This window comes from Aethalodelphis obliquidens, unplaced genomic scaffold, assembly GCF_003676395.1.
Source record: "Aethalodelphis obliquidens isolate GAN/ISIS:26980383/991018 unplaced genomic scaffold, ASM367639v1 scaffold6, whole genome shotgun sequence".
Classification (NCBI taxonomy): Eukaryota; Metazoa; Chordata; class Mammalia; order Artiodactyla; family Delphinidae; genus Aethalodelphis; species Aethalodelphis obliquidens.
The window spans coordinates 71193096-71217870 of record NW_020837950.1 but is presented as its reverse complement, the minus strand read 5'-3'; the positions used below and the strand labels follow the sequence as shown (position 1 = coordinate 71217870).

General features: G+C 36.5%; 1 protein-coding gene across 7 annotated transcripts in view; it reads left to right on the top strand.

The window, feature by feature from the left end:
• The window catches only part of ELF2 (E74 like ETS transcription factor 2), a 95825-nt gene that overhangs the window by 44117 nt on the left and 26933 nt on the right, over window positions 1-24775 (top strand). For 6 of the 7 annotated variants that reach the window (XM_027103735.1, XM_027103745.1, XM_027103734.1 and 3 more), the window contains one exon: window positions 274-439. In XM_027103735.1, coding sequence (XP_026959536.1) covers window positions 274-439 — 166 coding nt within the window. Of the gene's footprint in view, window positions 1-273; window positions 440-7196; window positions 7300-24775 lie in introns of those variants that run through there. The other variant, XM_027103744.1, reaches the window with a different exon arrangement.

Sequence of the window (24775 nt, the reverse complement as noted above, 5' to 3'; positions counted from 1 at the left end):
ATGAGAGAGTGAAATTATATGCATGTTTTTAATTTGCCATCTTAATCCTAAAGCCCTGATTATTTAAAATGTTTAATATATGTCTCACCTCTTGAGACGTGAAAAGATTATTAAAATTAGTCCTTCTCATCTCTCACTTTGGTTTTTACATTCATATTTATAATACATGACACTCGTTTGAACTCCTTGAGACTATATGAACTCAAGGATTTATAAGTGAATCCAGAATTTGTGAATAAAGAGGTTGATTGTTTTTTAAATTTGCTCTTGTAGGAAAGTGGAAAGGTTTCTGAATATCCAGCAGTGATTGTGGAGCCAGTTCCAAGTGCCAGATTAGAGCAGGGCTATGCAGCCCAGGTTCTGGTTTATGATGATGAGACTTATATGATGCAAGATGTGGCAGAAGAACAAGAAGTTGAGACCGAGAATGTGGAAACAGGTAGACATCTCATTAAATGTTCGTTATTTATAACTTTCTCCTTTTGTAAGTGTCAACATTACTATTGCCAATTGAATAATATACCGAAAAACCTCTTTTTAATGCTATTTAGTATAGCTTGGAAACAAGTGAAATATCTCTTGTTTAAGGGAATTTATATATATAAAGTTCTACATTATAATTCTTTGAAGTCCAACAGAGTCTCATATCACGGACCCTAAGGACAAAATTACAGACCCATAATAATAAAACTATTTTTGTCATTTTTTTTTTCTGGGAGTGGAAATATTGACTAGTTGTTATTTATTTGTAGAAGTCAATAGACTAGTATACTAGATTTCTTTTAATTCAAAAAATAAGTACAGTATTCTCATTCCATAGTAGATTAGAGTTTCTTTTAACCAATATCGGAGCAGTATGATTTCTTTTTTCCTAGGTCAGAAGCATCTTTGTAGTAGTCTATCAGATTCCTCTTCCCTTTTTGTCTTCTTAGAAATTTTGGTATTTCAATATGTCTGTGGTGAGATAACTGTTTGTTTAATTGGGCATTAGTATGTATAATTCTTGGAGAAACCTTTTCATTTTTGCCATTGACCATAAAGAAAAAAGAGTTTTTTACCAGAAGGATTATAGTGACAATTTTATAATAATAAACATTAAATTTATCTTTATCAGTTAATAGAGAAAAAGAATCCTTATATTTGGTTTACAATCCTAATAAAAATTCTTAATACTTTAGATAAATTTCTTTAAATGTAGCAAAGTCTCATGATTAAAAATTTTGTGTATTTGATGTCTTTCTGCTTGTTGAGGCCCAGTAGCACTCCCTAGTTCTTTTTTTTTTTTTGGTTGAGCTGAGGGGTTGGAAGTTACCTTGCTCTTTGGAGCAGTGATGACAACAGTGCCAGCAAACCCCACGTGCAGTGGTAATCAAGTCATTTTATCGAAACAGGTAGCTAAACACATCATAAAGTCTTTGTGACTGTAGTCTGGAGTGGTACTTGATTTCCAGTGCAAGTGGCAGGAAGATAACGTATGTTTTCTTTTGAGAGTTTGGACAGCTTTCCAGTCCGAAGCTAGAAGGTTAGTGGTAGAGATGAATTTTCTTCTTGAGGAAAAGAATAAGAAGAACTCACAAAAGTATTACGCAGGATATCTTGAAGTAGATATTGTAACTGATTTTATTATAGGAGCATAACTGAATAGAAAACTAATGGGACAAGAAAAAAGTATGATAGCTTAAGCTGAATGAAGAAAGTAGAACTGATTGAAATTTCTGGAAAATGTTTTGATCAAAAAAAAAAAAAAGGGAAGACTGATTTTGGTAGCAAATTGGAAGCTTTGAAAACTGAAAACTACAGTGCCACGTTTGTGTCAGTAGAAATTTAAATTCACATTAAAATACCAGAGCACGTTGACCAAATCTTACTCGTTGTACACTTGATGGTCAGCAGTTCATTCATTTAAATTAATCTGGTAAAAACAATTCCAAATAGGAAGCGAATAGAATCCATTTAAGGGATTTTATTTTCTTCGTCTTCTTGAACTCTCTGAGGGTGATGATATCATTTGCAGGGCAAAGATATGAGTGATTATAATCTTGAAAAAGAGGATGTACAAAGTCTGGATAAAAGAACAATTACTTTTGTGGTATTTTAAAAGTAGTTTTTGAATACTTGATAATGTTTTTTAGGTTTATTTTTCTTCAACACTAAAAGGAAATTTTGGTAACTAACTTACCTTATTCTAAAATAGTCTAAAAGTAACCTGAGAAGCTCATCTTACATTTTCTTTTTAATTCCATTCTGGCTCACGAATTTTTTAAAACCCACTTTGCCTCTAAAATCCATATTACTTCTAAAAATAAGACTAGTATAGTGTAGCTATTCTTGGCTCTCCTTATAGAAGAACACTGCAAAATGCAGAATTCAGATACAGCTCTTTTAAAGGCAACGCCAAATTCAGACTGAAAACTACTTGCCCGTACATCCGTAATCAGAACAGTTTAATGCACTCACACTTATTCATCATAAGGCGTGCAGAACTTGGAGACTACAATATACTAATTTATTTTAAAATAGCATGGCTCATAGTAACTTAGTAAGATTGTTAATATACGTAGTTTAGTTTAGAATCAGTTAATCTGAGCTTAATTTTGTTTCTACTTAAAGACTAAAATGCATTTTTAAATGAGTTGAAATATAAATAAATTTTCATTCTCCTGATAGCTAGAACCTATGTAGATGAAGAAAGGTTGTTATGACTTAATGTAATGCATATTTCCTTTTAGGTAGTGGATTAGGATTGGGTTCATTTCTTGTGGTGATAATAAATTTTTAAGTTAAATCCCAGATATATGTAGGTTTTGGAGAGGAAGATGACTGGGAAGTAAAGGAAAGGAATATTTATAAGATGGCTACAGCAGCTTCTGTTTGGTGAATTGGTGGAAGTGAGATCTGTAGAGAATAAGATTTCCTTTTGTACGTCTAGGAAATACTTCCTGGAATGCTCCTACATTATGATTTAGATTATATTAGTCTAAAAAGTGTTCATAATTATATTTATTGATCTGTTATATCAGTCCTCTGCGTGTTCTCACTGAAGTTTCTTTTCTTTTATTCCTGTATCCCCATGCATACGTATCCATACCAGAAACAGTATTCATGGCGTCGTCCAGGCAGGAGTCCTAAAGTCAGATAATGATGTACAGTTAGCTGTCTTCATTATTTCGTGTATAAAGTGACTTCTCGTTTTGTTAGTAGTAATTATAGGCTATCTTGCTTCACTTTTTTATAGACTGAACATCTGCATTTCCCTCACAGGGCTTGTGTGTAATAGTAATCCTCTCTTAAATTATATGGGAAAAACCAAGTATATTTTAAAACTTTAAAAATAGACATACTCATCTAAACCTGTGAATTGCTTTTTGATAATAACTGAAGTTTAGTAATCATCAAGAGCCTTTGAGGGGTAGTAACGAAGTGTGCATGAAGGGTGGTCTCAACTCCGGCAGGCCGAAGTACCTCTGCCAGTGGCTGCAGAGTGCAGCAGTTTCTGGAGGCCTCTGGAGTCTGTTGGATTCCCTACTAAGATGTGGAAATTCAGTTTTTATGTTCACTCCTTAAATATATATATATATATATATGTATAATATTTATATTATACATATATATAAATTTTAATGAGTTATTACAGAGTACCATGTAAAAAGTAACAAGTTTATACCAATGCAATCAATAATAGGTAAGTTTTGCTGGAAATCTTTTAAGACTTGGCTGCAAAGATTGAGCTGTTGAGAATCTGCTGCTTCATCTTGCACCTTAACTTAAACTATATTTATCCTCATCACCTTCCACTTTAATTTATGAGAATATATCAATAAATACTTTGTATCTGTTATGTGCTGGGGCACTGTGTTCAACATGTTTTTTTCCCTCAAGGTGGTAGTAATTTATATTTTGTGGAGATAAAATATATATATTATAATCAAAATATAAAGCAGTGTAGAATCAGTTGAGCACTACTTACAAATTCAAAGAAATTTTCAGAAGAGGAAAGTTCAACTTACAGCATTAGGGAGTGTTTTAGAGAAAGGAGGAGGACAAATGGTAGGATTTGTTTGGGCAGATAGCAGGTAGGCAGATAGCAGAAAGGCACGTAGACTGAGGGAAATATAGTTAACAAATGGGTGGGGTGTAGAAATTTGAGATATGTTTAGAAGATACTGAGTAAATAAGATATTAATAGGAGGTTCCGTTAAGAACTGTGACTAGATTGTGATTTGAACCTAAGAGTTAGTAATTAGCCATATAAGAGACAAAGATTTGGAAGGTTTTGAGTAGAAAGTACTAAGTGATCAGTATCTCAGTAGATAGAGAATGAATTGTAGGGGAAAGATGTGGCAGAAAGACTAGCTCTTGTAGTATGTATGACTCAGGGATGGCTTGAGAAGTATTAAAACAAGGAAGAAGCAATAGGAACAGAAGGGGCTTATATAAGCACTTCTACTGTGTATGATCTAATAAGACTAGGCATGATAGATTAGGGGGAGAAACATAGATAGGTAAGGTATTACTCAGTTTTTTGACCCTAATAATGGCGAAAGTATCATAAAGGGTTTTGAGGAAGGCAAGACTGGGGAAGCAGATAAGTTTGATAATAAGCATGTTGATTTTGATTTGAAGCAGAGCATCTAAGGGGAAATAATTAGGTATTTAAAGATGTACAAATGTATGTTCAGTGCCCCATCACAAAAGAGAGGGCATATTCAAATTAGGATAATTGAAGGAATGTTTTAATAAATGGCTAGTTACAAATGTGTCGGCAAGTGTAGGGTAACCATAAGTGATGAGGGTGGTACTCCAGAACTAGCAGTAGCAGAGCTGTTCCTGTCCTTTGGCCCAAGGGCCAAACAGAGGGAAGGGTTACTGGAACCCAGAAGGAGAGCCCTGGAGAGAGGGTTACCTTGAGAGAATCTGGGACCTTTGGTCAAAGCACATAGCTGACTTGAGGGCAGTGCCACAGAGAGGGAGCCAGGGAAGTCAGCCTCCTGGGAGAGAGTGAAGGGTGGCGTATAGGTCCGTAGGGGCAAATGGAAGGTTATCTAGTACAACTGAAGCTTAGTACAGAAAGGTCAAGCAGAGACCAATTTGGGATCATCCTCACTGAAGCCATGGAAATAAATGAAAACTCCAAGGGGAAAGGAACTTGAGAGATTTCCCCAAGGGGAAGATTTTTGAATTCTATATTTGTCACTCTGTGATAGAGAGCAAAGGACACAGAATTAAGAAATTAACTTTAGGGAATGTTTACAGTTTGAAGACAAGAGGAGCCAAAGAGTAGTCAAATATAATAAAAAATCCTGGGTGACTAATCCTGAGCTTAAATTTTTTCTCTTTTCTTTTGCGCCTTTTAAGTGGCTCTCCTTACTTAGGAAAGGGAAGAATATTGATTGGGTTAGTTAGTCGTGGTTTCAGGTTCCCACTTTATCACTTACGTGGCAGTATTTAACTGTTTCAGGGTCTATCTCACTGTCGTAAAATAGGAATTCAGTGTTGTGAGGATTATATAAAATAAACCTATAAAGCACAGCGCTTGTGATGTAAGTGCTCTGTAAGTGTTCCTTAACTTCATTAAGACCTTTCCTTGTGCCTTCAGATATGGAGAAGGTCTTTTATACATTAAAACAACATTTGTTTCATACTTCTCTGTTGTAGTTTTCTCTTTCCGTTCACTTTGACTTTTTAAAACGACGAATGTTTTATACCTTAAGTCTGTTCTTTTTCCTCCTCATTCCTTCCTTAACTTACTGTGCTCTGGGATCTGCATTTATCATTCTCCTGAAGCTCTTTGTTTATCCGATTTCCAAGTCCACTCCTCTACCAAATTCATTGACTCACGGAATCATCCAGAAGTAGAGCCTTTTAAATCTGGCCTTCTTATCTACAGAAACTCTGTATTCTAGCAGTCTTCCTTTCTGCCCTTCTCATGGCTGTGCTGTTTATGCTTCTGAGCTTTTGCTCAAATATAGTTTCCTATCAAGAATGTCTTTAAGTATTATCCATTCCTTCGGGCCCAGCCACATGAAGCTGCCCACAGCAATTGTGGCCTATGTGGAACACCCCCTTTCCTGATCTTCTGCGAGGCCACCTGGGTTTAGACACGTGATCATTGGCTCTCTCACACTGTTCTTGCGTGTACACTCCTTTTGTTCTCAAAGTGAGCATACAAGCCCCTGAGGACAGAGCCCATGTTTTTATTTTGTTGAATGTAGCGTATAACACAGAGTTCAACACGTAGCTGTTAAGAAATACAGACTGAAGCAAATTGAGTTTTGACTTAGAATTGCAGCATAATGAAGAACCATCCATGTAATATCTTAAATAGGTTTTCTTTTTTGTTTGTATGCTAAATACTGAATACCGTAGGGTTATTTAAAATATTAAAAGGTAGTCATCCAAAAAACGTAAATATGGTCATCCAAAATATATCAAGGCCATAATGTTGTCATGCTTAGATTAACTTCATCTTAAAATCACAGTAAGTTTTAGTCATTCTTGCTTACACCTAAATTTGACTTTTTAAAAAATAATAAAAGCAATACGTGTTCATTGGAAAAACTGGAAAGTATTACAAAGAATAAACAGTGAAAATCACCCATAATCTTACCAGTGAGGGCACAGTAACTACCACTTTTCTAAATTTCCCGCTGGTCTTTTTTAATGTACGTTTTAAGCGTAATTCACATCATGTCATGTAATACACGTAGACTTATTTATTAACCTTTACTAACAAACATTGGCTCAAAGGGATCTGGTAGCTTCCTACTTCTCTCTTCTGCTCATTGGGAACAGGACTTTGGTTTTTAACCAAGTATCAAAACATAAAAGGTTGGTCTTATTAGTTAAAGTAATTATCAAGAGAACTTAGAAAACTTTTTTTTTTTGTGATCAACAAAATTGTGTTTAGAGGTTAGTTGAAAAGATAGATGAATGATAAGAGTTTTTATATACTTCAACGAGAAAGTAGTGCTTTTTTTTAAATAAATGAAAGTTCAGGTTTTTGAAATGCAGTTTTAAAAAATAAAACCAGATTTCTATTGAAAAATAAGATAAGGAACCAGATTTCTTTCTTGAAGACTCTCAAGACTAGGTTGACCTCATGATGAGCTGTGATAACTTTTGTATGTGTTATACCATCAGAAATCCTCCCTGTGGCACAAAAGGACTCTTTTAATTAGAAAATATTGTTGCCACAGGGAGGTAGAAGATCGACATGAAAAACTGGGGATCTGAAAAGGAGCCCCTACCCTAGGATTACCTGAAGGTGAAACAGATTGAGCCAGAAGGAAGACAATGCTGGTAGGTTGGTCTTTAATTTATTAAGAATGTTTGCAATTTTACATTTAACTACAATGATTGCAGCTGTTTCCGTATTTTTTGTTTAAAGGGTGACAAGGATCCCTCCTTGTGGAGGGAGAAAGATTATAATAGTATTTTTCCCTCTAAGGAATCTGCCGTCTAAGTTAATCTCCTGCCGTGTCCCTAATATCTGTTTCTTCTAGACAGAACTTTAAGTCTGTCTCCCGCCTTCACTTCCTTCGAAGTTACCACTGACTGAACATCTTCAAGTCTTTCTGTTTTTCATTTGTGTTATTTCTGCCTCTAATCTATACTTTTTCCTAAAATAATTTTTTAAGAAGTGTTTTCTTTCAATTATCTATTTTCTTGAATTTAGCCTGGTCACTAGTTTTCTAAAAAGGTAAAATGTGAATCTTAAGTTTATTTAGTTTTGATTCTAGAATTGTGTGAATTATAATTATACTATTATTTAGATTAGTTAGAAAGCCTTATTAGAGAGAAGTTTTTAATATTTTATTAACAGTGTTTCATTTAAGATGCCATCGGTTGTAAGAAACGTTATTTTTAGACCACTAAAAGAAAAACGTGCTGGCAACTACAAATTTTAGGATATCGTCAATTGTAAAATACATCCTGATTTCAGAGATGTCAAAATTTGAAAAAATGTATGTCTTAGAATTAATGAAATATGTTATCATGTAATTCTGAATCGTCCTGAAATTCCCATTATCTGGGAATCGGATATTAAAATATCAGGTTCATGAAAAATGGAGGTGAGTTGCAGTTGTGGAAGTCCCTACATGTGCTGAGTATGATCTCTCAATTCTTTACTGTCATTTAAGAGAGGGTATTTAAAAAACCATCTAACTATACTGTTTAACAGTATACAGAGTAGCCATATAAGGTATTAAATTACGGAGCGTATAGGAGATGAAAAAGTATTTTAATAAGATGCTTTTACTTAGTCAGTAGGTAGAGCTTGGGAATTACCTGGTGGTCCAGTGGTTTGGACTCGGTGCTTTCTTGGGCCCTGGTCAGGGAACTAAGATCCCACAAGCAGCACGGCCAAAAAAAAAAAAAAAAAAAAAGAGTTTTATCATAATTGTCAGTTTTTAATTGGATTTTGTGATCTAGAAAGAAAATGAAATGAAGCTTCTTCTGCTTTCATTTTAAAACAGGATCCTTCAAGGGCTCTTTAAAGTAGCCACTGATTTTTTAGTGCGCCTTGAATATATGTTTTACAGATTATTGATTATGTGAAGGAGAGTGGCCAAAAGCCAAGAACCACCCTGTCAATTAATAAAACAAATGAAAAGGAATGATTTTAATGGTATTTGTATACTTCTCAGGAGACATCTATTTTATGTAAAAGGAAAGATAAGTATATCCAGATAGTCGATCATTAGAGGATATTTGTTTAATTGGGGAAACTAGTAGCATTCATTCCTTTGCACTCAGACTTGTTTTTTTAAATACTAATTAACTTCCAATTTTATATATAACAAACAATGTGTCTAAGTAATACAGTTTTGTTAATTCAGACTGAGGACAGGGCTGAATACAGATTATATGGAATTTTAAATGAGTAACACACAGGGTCGTAAGTGTCGCCAAGTCGGGATAGCTCAGACTTCTTAGATATATAAACAGGAATGCTTTAAAACATGTCTCTAGGCAAATCCATACATTCATTCCTCAGCCAGCTCTTACGGAGGACCAGCATGTCAGGCTCAGCTGAATATCTTGTGGTGAACCCTGGCTTTGCCCTCACCAGGCTTTCAGCTTTGTGGAGAAGATGAACAGTTAAACACGTTGTTACAATAAAATGTGATGAGTTAGCGTTGTGAAAAGATTAATGAAAGGTTTAGAGAGTATACAGTAGGGGAATGGCTAGGAGGTCAGAGAATGCCTCCCTGAGGAAGTGACATTTAAACAGGTTTGAAGGGTCTGAAGCAATTAGCCAAGCAGAGAGTAGCGTGTCTGAAAGGAGGAGGAGAGCATGGAGGAAGGAGAGCATGGCCTATTTGGTTTGCAGAAAGGAATTCAACATGGCTAGAATATGGATTATGAGAAGGAAAGGGGATGAAAATGAGGCTAAAGAGGTAAAATCTTAACTGGTGAGGACTCTTGAGAGCTTTGTACCTGTTTTTTGGGCCTTATCGAAAGGGCAGTGGGAAGCCTTTTAAGAGTTTTAAACAAAGTATTTTTTTATACAAATTTTGTTGTTTCCAAAATACTGAGTACTGTAAAATGAAAAGTAAAGGAAGACAATCAAAGCATTACCTAAAATAAAGACTGAACTCCTTAGCTCCTCATTCACAGTTCCCTAATTTTAAGCTAGTTGACTATTCTTACTTTCCCCTGAATTGTCTGTCTGCCTCTGCAGATGTGGGCTATAGATGTGCTCATTGCCCATACTAAGCTAAAAGTTACAGAGATTAAGGTATTTGCACAACTGGCGTTTCTTTTTGGAATCAAAAGGTGGGTGCTTTGGTATAATGCTGTTTCAGGAGAAGGAATCATTGTCCCAAATGCGTCCCCCATGCCCCTTTGTAAACTTGGAAAAGGGTCTATACGTTTTCTCAGATTTGTGAAGGGGCCCATAACTTAGAGGAGGTCAGGAACACTTTTAACACGGCTATTAACTGTTAACTTTTGTGTGTTTTTTAAATCTTTTTATATTGTGGGCCTCTTTGGCCATATGGTGAAGCCTGTGGACCTTCTCTCAGAACAATGTTTTTAAATATATGAAATACCTAGGATTGCCAAGGAACCAAATATATCGAAATGTAGCTTTCAGACTATTTTTAATTGTGACATATTAATACATGTTTCTTTAATAACGCATTAAATAATGAGATCTAGTGGCAGATCTGATTTACTGCTGTAATTTCAAAGTAGTGACCGTAAAGTATATTTTGAGATGTATGTAACAACTATAATATGATATGAAAATATTTTATGATTTCTGTCGGTCGTGAGTCACAGATACTGTGAAAACTACTGTGGTTCGTACTTTTATATAAAATTAAAGTGCTAAATTTCAGTTGGAATCTAAAAAACAGTTTTCCCAGATCTCATCCATGTCTTATTTTACCTGTCCTCCATATTCTGCCTTATTTCTGCTTTCTTTCCTTAATAACTCATAGTAGGGATCTGAATACAGTTTTATGATCTCTGATAAGGAAAAAAAACCTCTCAACTATACTGGTAGTTTTTCATGTCACTTAATGGATTGACTTAATTTAACTTCTTCTAAAAACATTCTAATGTTTGAACATTAAGTACATTTCTTTAAAGCCTCATCTAGTATTTTATGACCTTTTTGTTGGCTTGAGATCCCTTCTATTTCCATGAGAAAAATTTCTGTGGCCAGTGGCTCTCAGACTTGAGCGTACGTCAGAATCATCTGGAGTGCTTGTTAAAACACAGATCGCTAGCCCCACCTCCAGGATTTGTGACTTAGTGAGCTGGAATTAAAGAATTTGCATTTTTTTTTTTTTTTTTGCGGTATTCGGGCCTCTCACTATTGTGGCCTCTCCCGTTGCGGAGCACAGGCTCCGGAGGCGCAGGCTCAGCGTCCATGGCTCACGGGCCCAGCCGCTCCGCGGCATGTGGGATCTTCCCGGACCGGGGCACGAACCCGTGTCCCCTGCATCGGCAGGCGGACTCTCAACCACTGTGCCACCAGGGAAACTCAAGAATTTGCATTTTTTAAAATATAAATTTATTTATTTATGGCTGCGTTGGGTCTTTGTTGCCGCACACGGGCTTTCTCGAAGCGAGCGGGGGCTACTCTTCGTTGCGGTGCGCGGGCTTCTCATTGCGGTGGCTTTTCTTGTTGTGGAGCACGGGCTCTAGGCGCGTGGGCTTCAGTAGTTGTGGCACACGGTCTTAGTAGTTGTGGCGCACGGGCTTAGTTGCTCTGCGGCATGTGGGATCTTCCCGGACCAGGGCTCGAACCCGTGTCTTCTGCACTGGCAGGTGGATTCTTAACCACTGGGCCACCAGGGAAGTCCGGAGAATTTGCATTTTTAACAAGTTCTCAGGTGATGCTGATGTCAGTACTGCTGGCCCAGGGATCATACTTTGAGAACCATTACCTCAGCTGTTGGGAATGATAGCATCAAAAGAGAGCTTCTGCCATCGTGAGAACTCAGTTAATCCTGTGGTTTCTTCCTGTGTATAGTATACCCATCACAAAGATTGCTGTTGTGGGTGAAGAGATACTAAAGTTCCTTCAGGCTTATATGAGGTGATGTAATGCATTGCTGCTGTTACTTAATTCACCAGTAAACATTCATTGAGCATCTGCTATATACCAGGCACTATTTAGAGCATGGGACTAGAGCAGTGGACAAGAGGGGCAATGTCTGCATTCATGCAATACTTAGACTCTAGTGAAGAAAACATGTAAATTCACCATAGTGTAAAATTGCTTTGTCACAAATCAGAATACATAAATTAACAACTCCTGAGATTGTTGCTTAGAGTTAATATTAGCAATTAAGTTAAAATAATAAATTCGTGAATCATTTCTTTTCAAGCAGTTGAAGCAGCAGATAAATTCTCCCTTCTCCTCCTCCATATGTCAGTCTTTAAGTACAGTTGAGATAATGTTAAACTAAATATTTATCATGTACAAAGTACCTATTCTGTGCACACAGTACTGCTCCTAGGGAGTAAGTGATTCATAGTTGAATAAAACATGGTGGCTGGCCTCAAAGAAGGTTACCAACGAAGTTGAGAACAACAAGCATTTGAGGAAATAATAGTATGAAGTAGATAGGGTTGGGGAAAGGTGAGGAAAGACAAAGAATTGCCAGGTATAGTAGTTAGTTTATAAGTGCCAGATTGCATTATTGCTATTGTAATGGGTCATATTTAAATTTTATCATAAGGGCATAGTTGACTGTTAAGGCAGAGGGGTTTAGGGACAGAGAAGCAAGTCAAATGGAATGAAGCATTCCTGAATCTCACCTTTTTTTTTTTTTTTTTAATGTGTGTACAGTACCATCAAAAACATGAGTGACTTTCCCATTCACAAAAAATAAGGGGACAGTGCTGAGAACTAACAGTGTTTGCAGTGGTTAGTTACAATTTGGGAGTGGGATTAGGAGATGAGCTAGGACTCATTTTTATTTAAAAATTTTTCTCCATTTCTGTAATTTTTTTTTCCATTGAGTATATATCAAGGGAAGAAGGAATGTAGCTGGTTTCCTCTCTTTCCATTAGACATTATTAAGGTGTAGAGTACCAGTTTTTACAATAGATATCCCATATTCTCCAAGTTTACATTCAGCATTTGGTCATAACTGGACGTTTGATTTCTTTTTACTTTGTAGATCAACCAAAATACATATATTACTTAAAAGGAATGAACAATTAAATCTTTAAATTTAATGAAAAATGCTTTCATATGTTTTCTATAAGACTGAGTCATGATAATAAGTAGTTATCCTCCAGGACTTACTTAAGAATATATTTGAACAATATGAATTATTTGTTAACTAGAACTTAGAGATTTTCTTATCGCTAGATGAGCTTGCAAAAGATGACCCTAGAAAGTTTTACGTCAAAAAAAAAGGAGTTATGTCTCTAAACTGGTTAGCAAAATGGGACTTCTTGGTGCGCATGGTGTTTGACAAGACTTTTAGGAGAATCTGAATCCTGTTTTTTTTTTTTTTTTTAAATATATATATGTATATATATCACCTTTTTTCCCCTCTGCAACTTAATCCTCATAAAATAAAGATTTAGAATAATAACTTACAATGAAAACATTCTTTTGAAGAGGGAATCAAGGATTTGGTTCAAGAGGAGAAAGAACTCAAACAGGTAGCATCTATTACTATTTGGATTTACAACAGTAAACTTTAGCCGTTTGGTTTGGAAAAAACAAGGCTGGCAGACTCACATTTGTTTTTAATTCCATTGCTACATTACAGGCCTGCTTAGGAGGCCCTCAGAAGTGCCAGTTATCTATTTGAGGTAAGAAGACACCGATTATTATGTCTAGGCTTCATCTGCAGGCTATGTTCTGGGGAGAGAGGCCTCCACACACAAAACAGGAAGTCCTTTTGGTGAACCTCATCCATGGGAATAAAAGTAAGGGGCAGAAGCCAGTGCATTCAGTTTACCAACTCACAAAGGGAGTCAGGAGTTTTTCAATAGAATTAGTAGCAAGCACTTTAACAAAAAGAATCCCTATATACTTGTTTTTGGCAGCTGCAAGAAATGGGGAGGCTAATGAAAGACTAGTTAATTCTACAGTTAATCTTAGGGGAAACAGAATCCCCAGAGATAGAATGGTTGAAAGGAGAAGAAAGCAGACTGAATTTCCTTCCAAGGAAAGAAAAGAGCTTGAGGAGTTGCCCTGGCTTTGAGGCCATTTGCGAGGTTATCTGAGGCTGCCCTTGGTGCGTGTCGCGCTTTCTTTATGTGGGCTAGAACAAGAAATTAGATGTAGCCTTGACTGTAAAGGAGCTTGTCTCTATTGGGGAAAATATATAAGAAAACAACTCTTTATAACCCAAAGACTGTTGTGAGAGTGCGGAGGAGAGATCTGTTAGCTCCTGTAATGGAAAGTGCGTATTTTAGCTGAGCCTGGAAAGATAAACTTTCATTTGGGAAGTGTTAAAGAAAAAAAATTCAATGACAGTCATTAAAGTCCAGTAAGGAAGACTTTATTCAAGGTTGGGGGGCGTGGGTATTGTGAGAAGTCGTCATTTCCACCCTTTTGTCCCTTACCTCCTAGTACATTACCAAATCATGTCAGTTTTACCTTCAAATATATTGTAAGTCTACCAATTTCTTTCCAACTTTATTGCTACTAGCCTAGTCCAACCTGTAGTTATTTTTTATATGAGCTACTGCTTTGGCCTTTGGCCTTCTAATAGGTCTTGTGTTCATTCGTGCCCACCACCCCCAGAACCCCAAGCAATCCGTTCTTCACATTGTAGGCCAGGTGATTTAAAAAATATATTGGGTTGGCCAAAAATGTCCTTTGGTTTTTAAGTAAAAAGACATTTTTCGTTTTCACCAAGAACTTTATTGAACACATGTGTTCACCTCCACTACCTTCTGCCATTTTTCAGGTAACTTCATAATTCCATCTTCCCAAAACTTTTTATCTTTTTGAGCAAAGAACTGTTCCAGGTGCCTTTTACAGTCTTCCAGGGAATCAAAATTTTTTCCATTAGGAGAATTTTCTGAAGACCGAAATAAATGGAAATCCGTAGGTGCAATGTCTAGTGACTATGGCGGATGCATCAGGACTTCCCAGCCAAGCTGTAACAGTTTTTGCCTGGTCATCAAAGAAACATGCGGCCTTGCCTTATCCTGATGGAAGATTATGGGTTTTCTGTTGACTAATTCCGGACGCTTTTCGTAGAGTGCTGCTTTCGGTTGGTGTAATTGGGAGCAGTACTTGTTGGATTGAGTTGTTTGGTTTTGCGGAAGGAGCTCATAGTAGAGGACTCCCTTCCAATCCCACCATATACAGAACATCACCTTCTTTGGATGAAGACCGGCCTTTGGTGTGGTTGGTGGTGGTTCATTTCGCTTGCCCCACGATCTCTTCCGTTCTACATTATTGCACATTATCCACTTTTCATCGCCCATCACAATTTGTTTTAAAAACGGAACGTTTTCGTTACGTTATCACATGCGGCAAGATGGTCAAGAAGGTTTTTTCCGCTTAATTTATGTGGAACCCAAACATCAAAGCGATGAACATAACCAAGCTGGTGCAGATGATTTTCAGCGCTTGATTCGGATATTTTGAGTATGTCGGCCGTCTCCCGCGTGGTATAATGTTGATTGTTCTCAGTGTTTCGATTTGATCGCTGTCAACTTCAACTGGTCTACCCGACCATGGAGCATCGTCCGGCGAGAAATCTCCAGCACGAAACTTCACAGACCACTTTTGACACGTTCCATCAATCATGGCACCTTCTCCATACACTGCACAAATCTTGTTTTTTGAGTTTCAGTTGCGTTTTTACCTTTCTTGAAATAATAAAGCATAATATGCCGAAAATGTTGCTTTTCCCTTCCATCTTCAGTATTAAAATCGCTACACAAAAATTTACCAATTTTGTTAATTTTTTTTTAAAAAAATGCGTGCTGATATGAGAACTGTCACAATACAGTCTAACAGAATTGTTTTGAATGAAGTTAAAGACAACTAAGCGCTACTAGAGCCATCTTACGGAAAAAACCGAACGAACTTTTTGACCAACCCAATATTTATAAATTGAATCATGATATTCCCTTCCATAAAACCTTCTATTGGTTCTAATTGTGCACAGTATACTAGTCAGGATTTTTAACATGGCCTTCAAGACACCGAATAATTGGGCTCTCCTCTCATCCATCTAGAGACAGCAACACCAATAATAGCAACAAAAAACAGAACCCTAACATTAATATTTCTTTATTGCCAGGAATAGTTCTTAGAGCTTCATACAGTAATAGATTTAATACTTTCAGCAATCCTAGGCTGAATAGCCTTTCTAAGGCTAGACATCTATTAAGCGGTGGAGCAAGGACTTCAAGTCAGCTAGGGCTCCAGAGCCCAAGCTCTTAAGCATTATACTCTGATGAATTACACAGTACCCTCACCCCAGACATACACACGCACTGTTGTCTTTTCGCCTTTCCATTAATCCAGACTTTACCTTCCCAGGGTGCTCTTGTATGCTGTTTTCTTTCTGGAACATACTGCTTTTCATTTTTCTGCTTTTCGTTCCTGGTCATCTTTTGGATCAACTAGGGCTGTTCTGTTATTTTCGTCAGAGACTCGCATTCCCTTTTCTTTTTTGGTTAGCACCTACAACTTGTGATACAGTAAACTCCCACGATGCAGTAGTAAGTAGTTCTAAAAAATTCAAATCACATAAAAATGGCATTCTTGGGAGTTTAATAAAACGACCCGAGTCAGTCTTTGCGGAGGAGGAAGTGCGTGTGTGGCATGGGTTCCAGGATTCAGAATAAGGTGTCCAAGTCAGTCTGAGGTCAGACTTTGGTGGTTTGGTGCCACCTGCTGGTAGCTGTGTAGTCCAGTGACTGCTGTGGGCGATGGGAGCCAATTCCCAGTTAAAATTTATCAGAATTCATGTATTCATGAAGTTTTACTTTATTCTATTTGCGTTTATTGTTTAGTCTTTCCACTCAATGCTTCATAAGTCCAGAGACCACATGCATTGTGTTCACTGGTATTGCTCAAAGCCAGGCACCAAGTAGCTTTTGAATAACATATTTGTTGAATGAGTGAGTGAATCAGAAAACAGCATGAACCGGAACAGAATTTCAGAAATTTTGTATTTTATTTAGAAACTGACAAGTAATGTAGTTTAACTGGAGATAAGGCTCTCTAGAGGCATATGGTTGAGAAAAGCGAACCTAGAAAGATAGAGTGGAACCAGATTTTGGTGGCCTTTGAATTAAATAGTTAGGAACTGTGTGAAACATGATCTGGAGAAGATGACAAGTGAAAAGAAGGACATTTATTTTAAGCAACTAGAGCATACTAAAATAATAGAAGGTCTGGCTTCCGAAATACTAAGTTGGGGGGTAGGTTAGGGAGTAAACTAAACTTTCAACCAATCTAACAGAAAGGCAACAAAGAGCAGAAAAAAACTATGGAAATACAAATCATAAATCAAGACAGTAGGGACTTCCCTGGTGGCTCGGTGGTTAAGAATCCGCCTGCCAATGCAGGGGATGCGGGTTTGAGCCCTGGTCCGGGAAGATCCCACATGCCGAGGAGCAACTAAGCCCGTGAGCCACAACTACTGAGCCCGCGAGCCACAACTACTGAAGCCCACGCACCTAGAGCCTGTGTTCTGCAACAGGAGAAGCCACCGCAATGAGAAGCCCGCGCACCACAACGAAGGGTAGCCCCCGCTTGCGGCGACTAGAGAAAGCCCACGTGCATCAGTGAAGACCCAACGCAGCCATAAATAAATAAATAAATAAAACATTTATTTAAAAAATCAGGACTGTAGAAATAGAATAGTAGAAATAGTCCAAAACATCAATTATATTTATATTTAAATATTTATATTTAATTTAATATAATTAATTTATAATTATATAATTTATATAATTTATATAATTATATAAATTATATAATTATAAATATAATAAATTATATATATTATATATATAATATAAATATAATAAATTATAAATATAATAAATTATATGATTTATATAATTATATAATTTAATTTATAATTAAATTTATATTTAATTGATATTATATATATCAATTATATTAAAATTACCAATTGTGATCTTAACACGAGTGTGTGCTGTTTTTAACAGATACACAAAACAAAATTGAAAGAATGGAAAAATATATTTATCAGAGAAATACCAGATAAATCTGCTGTAATAAAATAGAATTCAGGGTGCAGATCTTTAATTGGGACAAAGAGAGGTTCTTCAAACTGCTAAAAGCAGCAGTCCAGAAAATATAATCATCATAAACTTATATGCATCTAACAACATAGCCTTGAAATAGCATTTAAAGTAAAAACTTTCAGGAATTCCCTGGCTGTCCAGTGGTTAGGACTCTGCGCTTCCACTGCAGGAAGATCCACTAAGATACCGTAAGCCACATGGTGCGGCAAAGTAAATAAATAAATAAATAAATTAATTAATTAATTAAAAGCTTTCAGAATTGCAAGGCGAAGTGGACATGTCTACAAAACTGGGACTTCAAAACACCTCTGTCGGGAAACAGTAGTCTGCCATCTCCATGGTCTGCTGGCTTTCTGAATAAAGTTGTATTCCGTGCCTCAAAAAAAACCCAAAAAACAAAAACTCTGTCAAAATTGAAAAATCAGGCAGACACAAAATTTAAAATGACATCAAAGAATTGAACCACAGGATTAACAAATTTTATAAGCTGGAGATCTATAGAACACTGTAGCTAATTGAATAAAATACAACTTTGTACATTTTCTTTTTCCAGTTATATACAGGTCAGCTTTTAACTGTGTACTATGTCATAGAAGAATCTCAACAATGTCTGGAAAATCAGTGTCATTCAAAATATACTATTTCATCATATTGCAATAAAGTTAGAAATCAACAATGAAAAGACAACCAACACACTTATAATATTAGCAACTAAAAACTCACCAATTGGAAATTCCCTGGTGGTCCAGTGGTTAGGACTCGGTGATTTCACTGCTGTGGGCTGTGGGCCTGGATTCAATCCCTGGTCAGGGAACTAAGATCCCGCAAGCCGTGCAGTGTGTCCGAAATAAAAATAAAATAAAATAATAAAAACTCACTAATTAGGGCTTCGCTGGTGGCACAGTGGTTGAGTCCGCCTGCCGATGCAGGGGACGTGGGTTCGTGACCCGGTCCGGGAAGATCTCACATGCCGCGGAGCGGCTGGGCCCGCGAGCCAAGGCCGCTGAGCCTGCGCGTCCGGAGCCTGTGCTCCGGCAACGGGAGAGGCCACAACAGTGAGAGGCCCGTGTACCGCAAAAAAAAAAAAAACACCCCAAAAAACAACAAAAAAAAACGCTCACTAATTAATGGATGAAAGAGGAAATGAAATTTATAAAATATTTGTAGCTAAAAATAACAAGAGCATTGCATGCAAAAATTTTAGTTGTGACTTAAGCAGAACTCACTGAGAAATTTTTTTTTGTGTTTTTCTTTTGCGGTACACGGGCCTCTCGCTGCTGTGGCCTCTCCCGTTGCGGAGCACAGGCTCCGGACGCGCAGGCTCAGCGGCCGTGGCTCACGGGCCCAGCCGCTCCGCGACATGTGGGCTTTTCCCGGACAGGGGCACGAACCCGAGTCCCCTGCATCGGCAGGCAGACTCTCAACCACTGCGCCACCAGGGAAGCTCCTCACTGAGAAATTTAATAGCACTAAGTGGGTTAATTGGAAAATAAGAAAGGTTGATAAAATTAGTATCAGCTCAACTCTAGATGTTAATAAAGAACCAACAGAATAAATCCAAATTGAGTAGAAGAAATACTTAGTCTATATTAATTAAATAGAAAATAGAACAGAATAGATTATTAATACCATAAAATTAATAAAAAAGGATGAATCTCTATAAAGACAGATAAGGAAAAATGAGTACTATTAAAAATATGACCAACAGAATAGTTTAAAAACCATAAGAAAATACTATAAACAGCCTATTGCCAGAAAATTTGAAAACCTACAAAGTGAGCAGCTAAAAAAAAAAAAAATATATATATATATATAAATTACAGCTGACTCAAAAGGAAATAGAAAACCTAGGCAAATCAATAACCATTTAAGGTCTTTAATTTTCCATATGCATCCCCTTATTCAAATAAAATCTATCAGACCCAGTTCTATTTCTAAAATTTCAAGGGATGCATAATCCCTATCATGTACAAACTGTCATAGAAAACAGTAAAAGAGGGAAAGCTTTTCAACTCATTTTATGAAGCTAGTATAACCTTAACCTTAACACTGACTTAGTATAGAAAAAGAAAATTTCTTGCTGAATTTATGTATGATCATAGCTACAAATGTTCTAAATTAAGAATAGCAAGTTAGGAGTTCCCTGGTGGCGCAGTGGTTAAGAATCCGCCTGGCAATGCAGGGGACACGGATTTGAGCCCTGGTCCGGGAAGATCCCACATGCCACGGAGCAGCTAAGGCTGTGTGCCACAACTACTGAGCATGTGCTCTGGAGCCCGTGAGCCACAACTACTGAGCCCACGTGCCACAACTACTGAAGCCCGTGCGCCTAGAGCCCGTGCTCCACAAGAGAAGCCGCTGCAATGAGCAGCCCACGTAGCGCAACAAAGAGTAGCCCCTGATCGCCGCAACTAGAGAAAGCCCGTGCACAGCAACGAAGACCCAAGACAGCCCCCCCCCCCCCCGCCAAAAAAAGACTCAGTCTGGATTGGGACTTGATAAGGGATATATATTAAAAATCTATAGCAAATTTCATAATTAATGGGGAAACTATTCCATTTACCATGTTTATTAACTAGCGTTATACTGGCAGGCCTAGCAAATGCAAATAAGGCAAGAAAAATAAATAAAAGACAAAGATCAGAAGGGAAGAAACAACAGAAACACTGTTATTTGCGAGGTTTACACACAAAATTTAAAAGAGTGTATAGACTTTAAAACTACTTCGAAGGTTCATCAGTGTTGGCTGTATACAAGACTAGCAATCAGAAAATGAAACGAAAAAGATCCCATTCATAATAGTTTTTAAAACTTAATTAGGTATCTGGGAGTAAATCGAACAATAATATGCAATACCTATAAAAATAAGAATTTTGCTTTATGGAAGGACATAAATAAGTGAAGAGATACACAGCTTCCTTAAGAGGAAATAGAAAACCTAAAGAGACCAAAACCATTTCATTGACTTTATTCTTTAACCTGCAAACACATGGAAAACTGGACATGGTAAAGCTGTTAATTCTTCCCCTATTAATCTATAAATTCAATACAGTTCCAGTCAAAATTCCAAGAGGACTTGTTTTTGGTGGAATCTGACAAACTCTTGGGTAGAGGTCCAAAAATAATCTAGATAATTCTGCAAAAGAACAAAGTGTGTGGTACTTGCCCTCCTATTCATAAAGAATGATTCTAAAACTACAGTATTTTTAAATGTGTTATTGGCCCACAGATGAATAGTTGAGTAGGATAGACTAGAGAGCCCGGAAAGAGTAAGCATGTATTTATGCCTAGTATATAATAGACACGGATTTATAGAAAGGAAGGACTATTCGGTAGATTACATTAGGATAGCTAGTTTTTTATAAAGAGAAAAGTAAAGCTAGAGCCCTGTTTCATACCCTCTTTTACTTTTTTCAATTGATTTATTTATTCCTCTTTATCCTTTTTATTTATATAAAAATCCAGTCTCCCTCATAAGCATCAAATTTAATTTGATTAATAGGTATTTTTTTAGTGTATTGAGTGTGTATATTTTGTTGTATAAATTTAAAGTTTATAGAAATGGGACTACGTATCTTGCTCTGTTTCCTACTTTTTTTAAGTAAATACTACTCTTAATATCCATGCATGTTGCTTTGTATGTATGTAATCTGTTGTTTCTGACTGCTGCATAATTCTCCCTGATTGACATCCACCACATTTTACTCTCCTGTTTGTGGTTGCCTGTGGATCAGCTGGGAGCTTACCGGTCTAGGATGGCCTGAGCTGAGGCAACTCAGCCCTCTTTCTCTCCAGTCTCCAGTCGTCTTCTTTCTTTTTTATTCCTTATGATGTTCGTCAAGAACTCCAGTATGTTTAAGAATAGTTATATTAATTGGCATTCCTGGTTATTTTTTTTTTTTGGTGGTGGATTTTCTCTTAAATTTTTTTTTAATTAGAAAATTTTTTTATTGAGGTATAGTTGATTTATAATATATGTTTCAGGTATACAACATAGTGATTCACAATTTTTTTTTTTTTTTTTTTGGTTGCATTGGGTCTTCGTTGCTGTGCTCGGGCTTTAGTTGCGGTGAGGGGGGGCCACTCTTCGTTGTGGTGCACGGGTTTCTCATTGCGGTGGCTTCTCTTGTTGTGGAGCATGGGCTCTAGTCATGTAGGCTTCAGTAGTTGCAGCACACGGGCTCAGTAGTTGCAACACACGGGCTCAGTAGTTGCAGCATGCAGGCTCCATAGTTGTGGCACGTGGGCTCAGTAGTTGTGGCTTGCAGGCTCAGTAGTTGTGGCACACGGGCTTAGTTGCTCTGTGGCATGTGGGATCTTCCCAGACCAGGGATCGAACCCGTGTCCCTTGCATTGGCAGGTGAATTCTTAACTACTGCGCCACCAGGGAAGTCCCGTGATTCACAATTATTAAAGGTTATACTCTTATTTATAGTCATTATAAATGATTGGCTATATTTCCTATGCTTTATAATATATCCTTGTAGCTTATTTATCTTATACATAGTAGTTTGTACCTGTTAATCCCCTACTCCTGTCTTGTCCCTCCCCCTTCCCACTCCCCACTGGTATGTTTTCTGTATCTGTGAGTCTGTTTCTTTTTTGTTATATTCACTAGTTTAATTTTTTTAGATTCCTTATATAAGTAATATTATACAGTATTTTTCTTTCTCTGTCTGACTTATTCCACCAAGTATAATACCCTCCAAGTCCATCCATGTTGTTGCAAATGGCAAAATTTCATTCTTTTTTTATGGCTGAGTAGTATTCCATTGTGTGTGTGTGTGTGTGTGCGCGCGTGCGCGCATACACACACACCACATCTTCTTTATCCATTCATCTGTTAATGGACACTTTGGCTGCTTCTGTTTCTTGGGTGTTGTAAATAATGCTGCTGTGAACATTGGGGAGTATATATCATTTTAATTAATGTTTTTGTTTTCTTTGAATATATACCCAAGAGTGCATCATACGGTAGTTCTATTTTTAGTTTTTTGAGGAACCTCCATACTATTTTCCACAGTGGCTGCACCAGTTTACATTCCCATTGGCAGTCCTGTTTTTTTCCTAATCTTGAAGGGACTGTATCTGAAGTTTCAACTTGAAGTTTAATGTTTGTTGTAGGTTTTAGTATATAACATGTACCAGGTTAAGGAATTTCTGTGTAGTCCTTTGGTTTTGTTTTTGTGTTAGTTGTACATGGAATCCTGTCAGATGCTTTTTCAGCATTCTTTGATACGTCATGATTTTTCTTCTGGAATATATTAATGTGGTCAATTCTCAGGCATTGAATTCTCCTTGCGTTTGAGGATACATGTTACTCATCATTTTGCTCTGTTTTGCTTTAAGTTAAGGACCTTTCATAAGTTATATGGAACTATAATTTCTTGTATTTTCCTTATCTAATCTTGGAATCAAGATTACACTAGGCTCATAAAATAATCTAGGCTGCTTTCACTTTTTTTCTCCTATTTTCTGTAACAATTTCTGTAAGATAAGAATTAATTTAAAAATTTGCTAGCATTTTCCTAAAAGTACATTTAAGCCTGTAATTTTTTTTTTTTTTTTTTTGTAGAGAGGAGGTTTTGGGCTACATTTTTATTTCTTTGCTACTTACTATTCTATTCAGTTTTTCTTTTTATAGTTTATACAGCTTTATACAGTCCATCCAGATTTCAACTTTATTAGTGTATAATTGTTCATAATACTGATTTATTATTTTTATATGTATTGTATCTGTGGTTATTTCTCCCCTTTTGTTCTGTATCTTATTTGTACCTTCTTTTCTTGGTTATCCTTGCAGAGGTCTATCTATTTTATTAATCTTTCCAAAATCAACTTTTGGTTTTGTGAATCTTTTCTAGTTTTAAAAATTACTGCTCTCTATTTCATTTTTCCTGCTCTTTATTATTTCTTTCCTTCTTTTTTCTTTGGGTTTGTTCTGTTGATTTTTCCATCTTTATCAACTGAATGTTTAGCTCATATATTTTTAAACCTTTTCATTTCCTGGCATTGAGTACGGTTTTAGCTGTGTCACATATAGTTTGACATGTTGTATTTTTATTGTAATTCATTTCTAAATATTTCTCAATTCCTTTATGATTTCCTTTTTATTCCATGGGCTATTTAACATACACTGTAAGGAAAAGCACATATTACTTTGGCTGGATCAAAACTTAAAATTTTTGTAGGATAGAGGATACCATAGACCAACCAAAGTAGAAGTCAAACAGCAGGCTGACAGAAGATAGTTGGAACACATATCTGAATTACTGTCTAGTGTATGTTAACATTCTACACATAAGTAAGACAAAAAAGTGTCATAGAAAAATGACAAAGGATATGAATAGGAAATTCATAGGGGAAATGTTAATGGCCAATAAGTATATGAAAAAAATGTTTATCCTCAGTACATACTAAGTACGTGCAAATTAATACAACAGTGAAAAATTTCCTGCCGTCCAACAGATGGCAAACATTTTTAAAGTTTGATTATATCTTGTATTGACAAGAACGTAAGAAAAATGGGAGCACTAACACATCACTAGTGGGGTTTTAGACCTACATAGCTACTTTGGAAAGAGTAACATATAAATTTAAAATGCACTTATTCTATGACCTAAAAATTCTCTCTGTAGGTGTATACTGTGGAGAGACTCTGGCATACATGCTTAAGAAAAAATAGATAAGAATTTTTTTCAGCATTGTTTATAAAAGTGAAAAATGGAAACAACTTTATTTGCCTATCGGTAGATAAGTTTTTGAACAAAATGGGGTGTATGTGTGCACTGGGATAATTTGAAGTATGTAAAAAGCAAAGCTATATTTACTTATACCAACATGGATAGAATATGAATCTTGAATGAAAAAAATAAATTTTAGAATGGCATATGTAGTATAATGTCATTTATGTACCCAAAGCATGCAAAGTACTACTGTATGTCATTCTGGGATACATGCACACACACACATGCATAAATGTACACAGATGTGAAAACATAAAAGTGTAAAACATAGAGTGGAAGAATATACACAAAGCTCATGA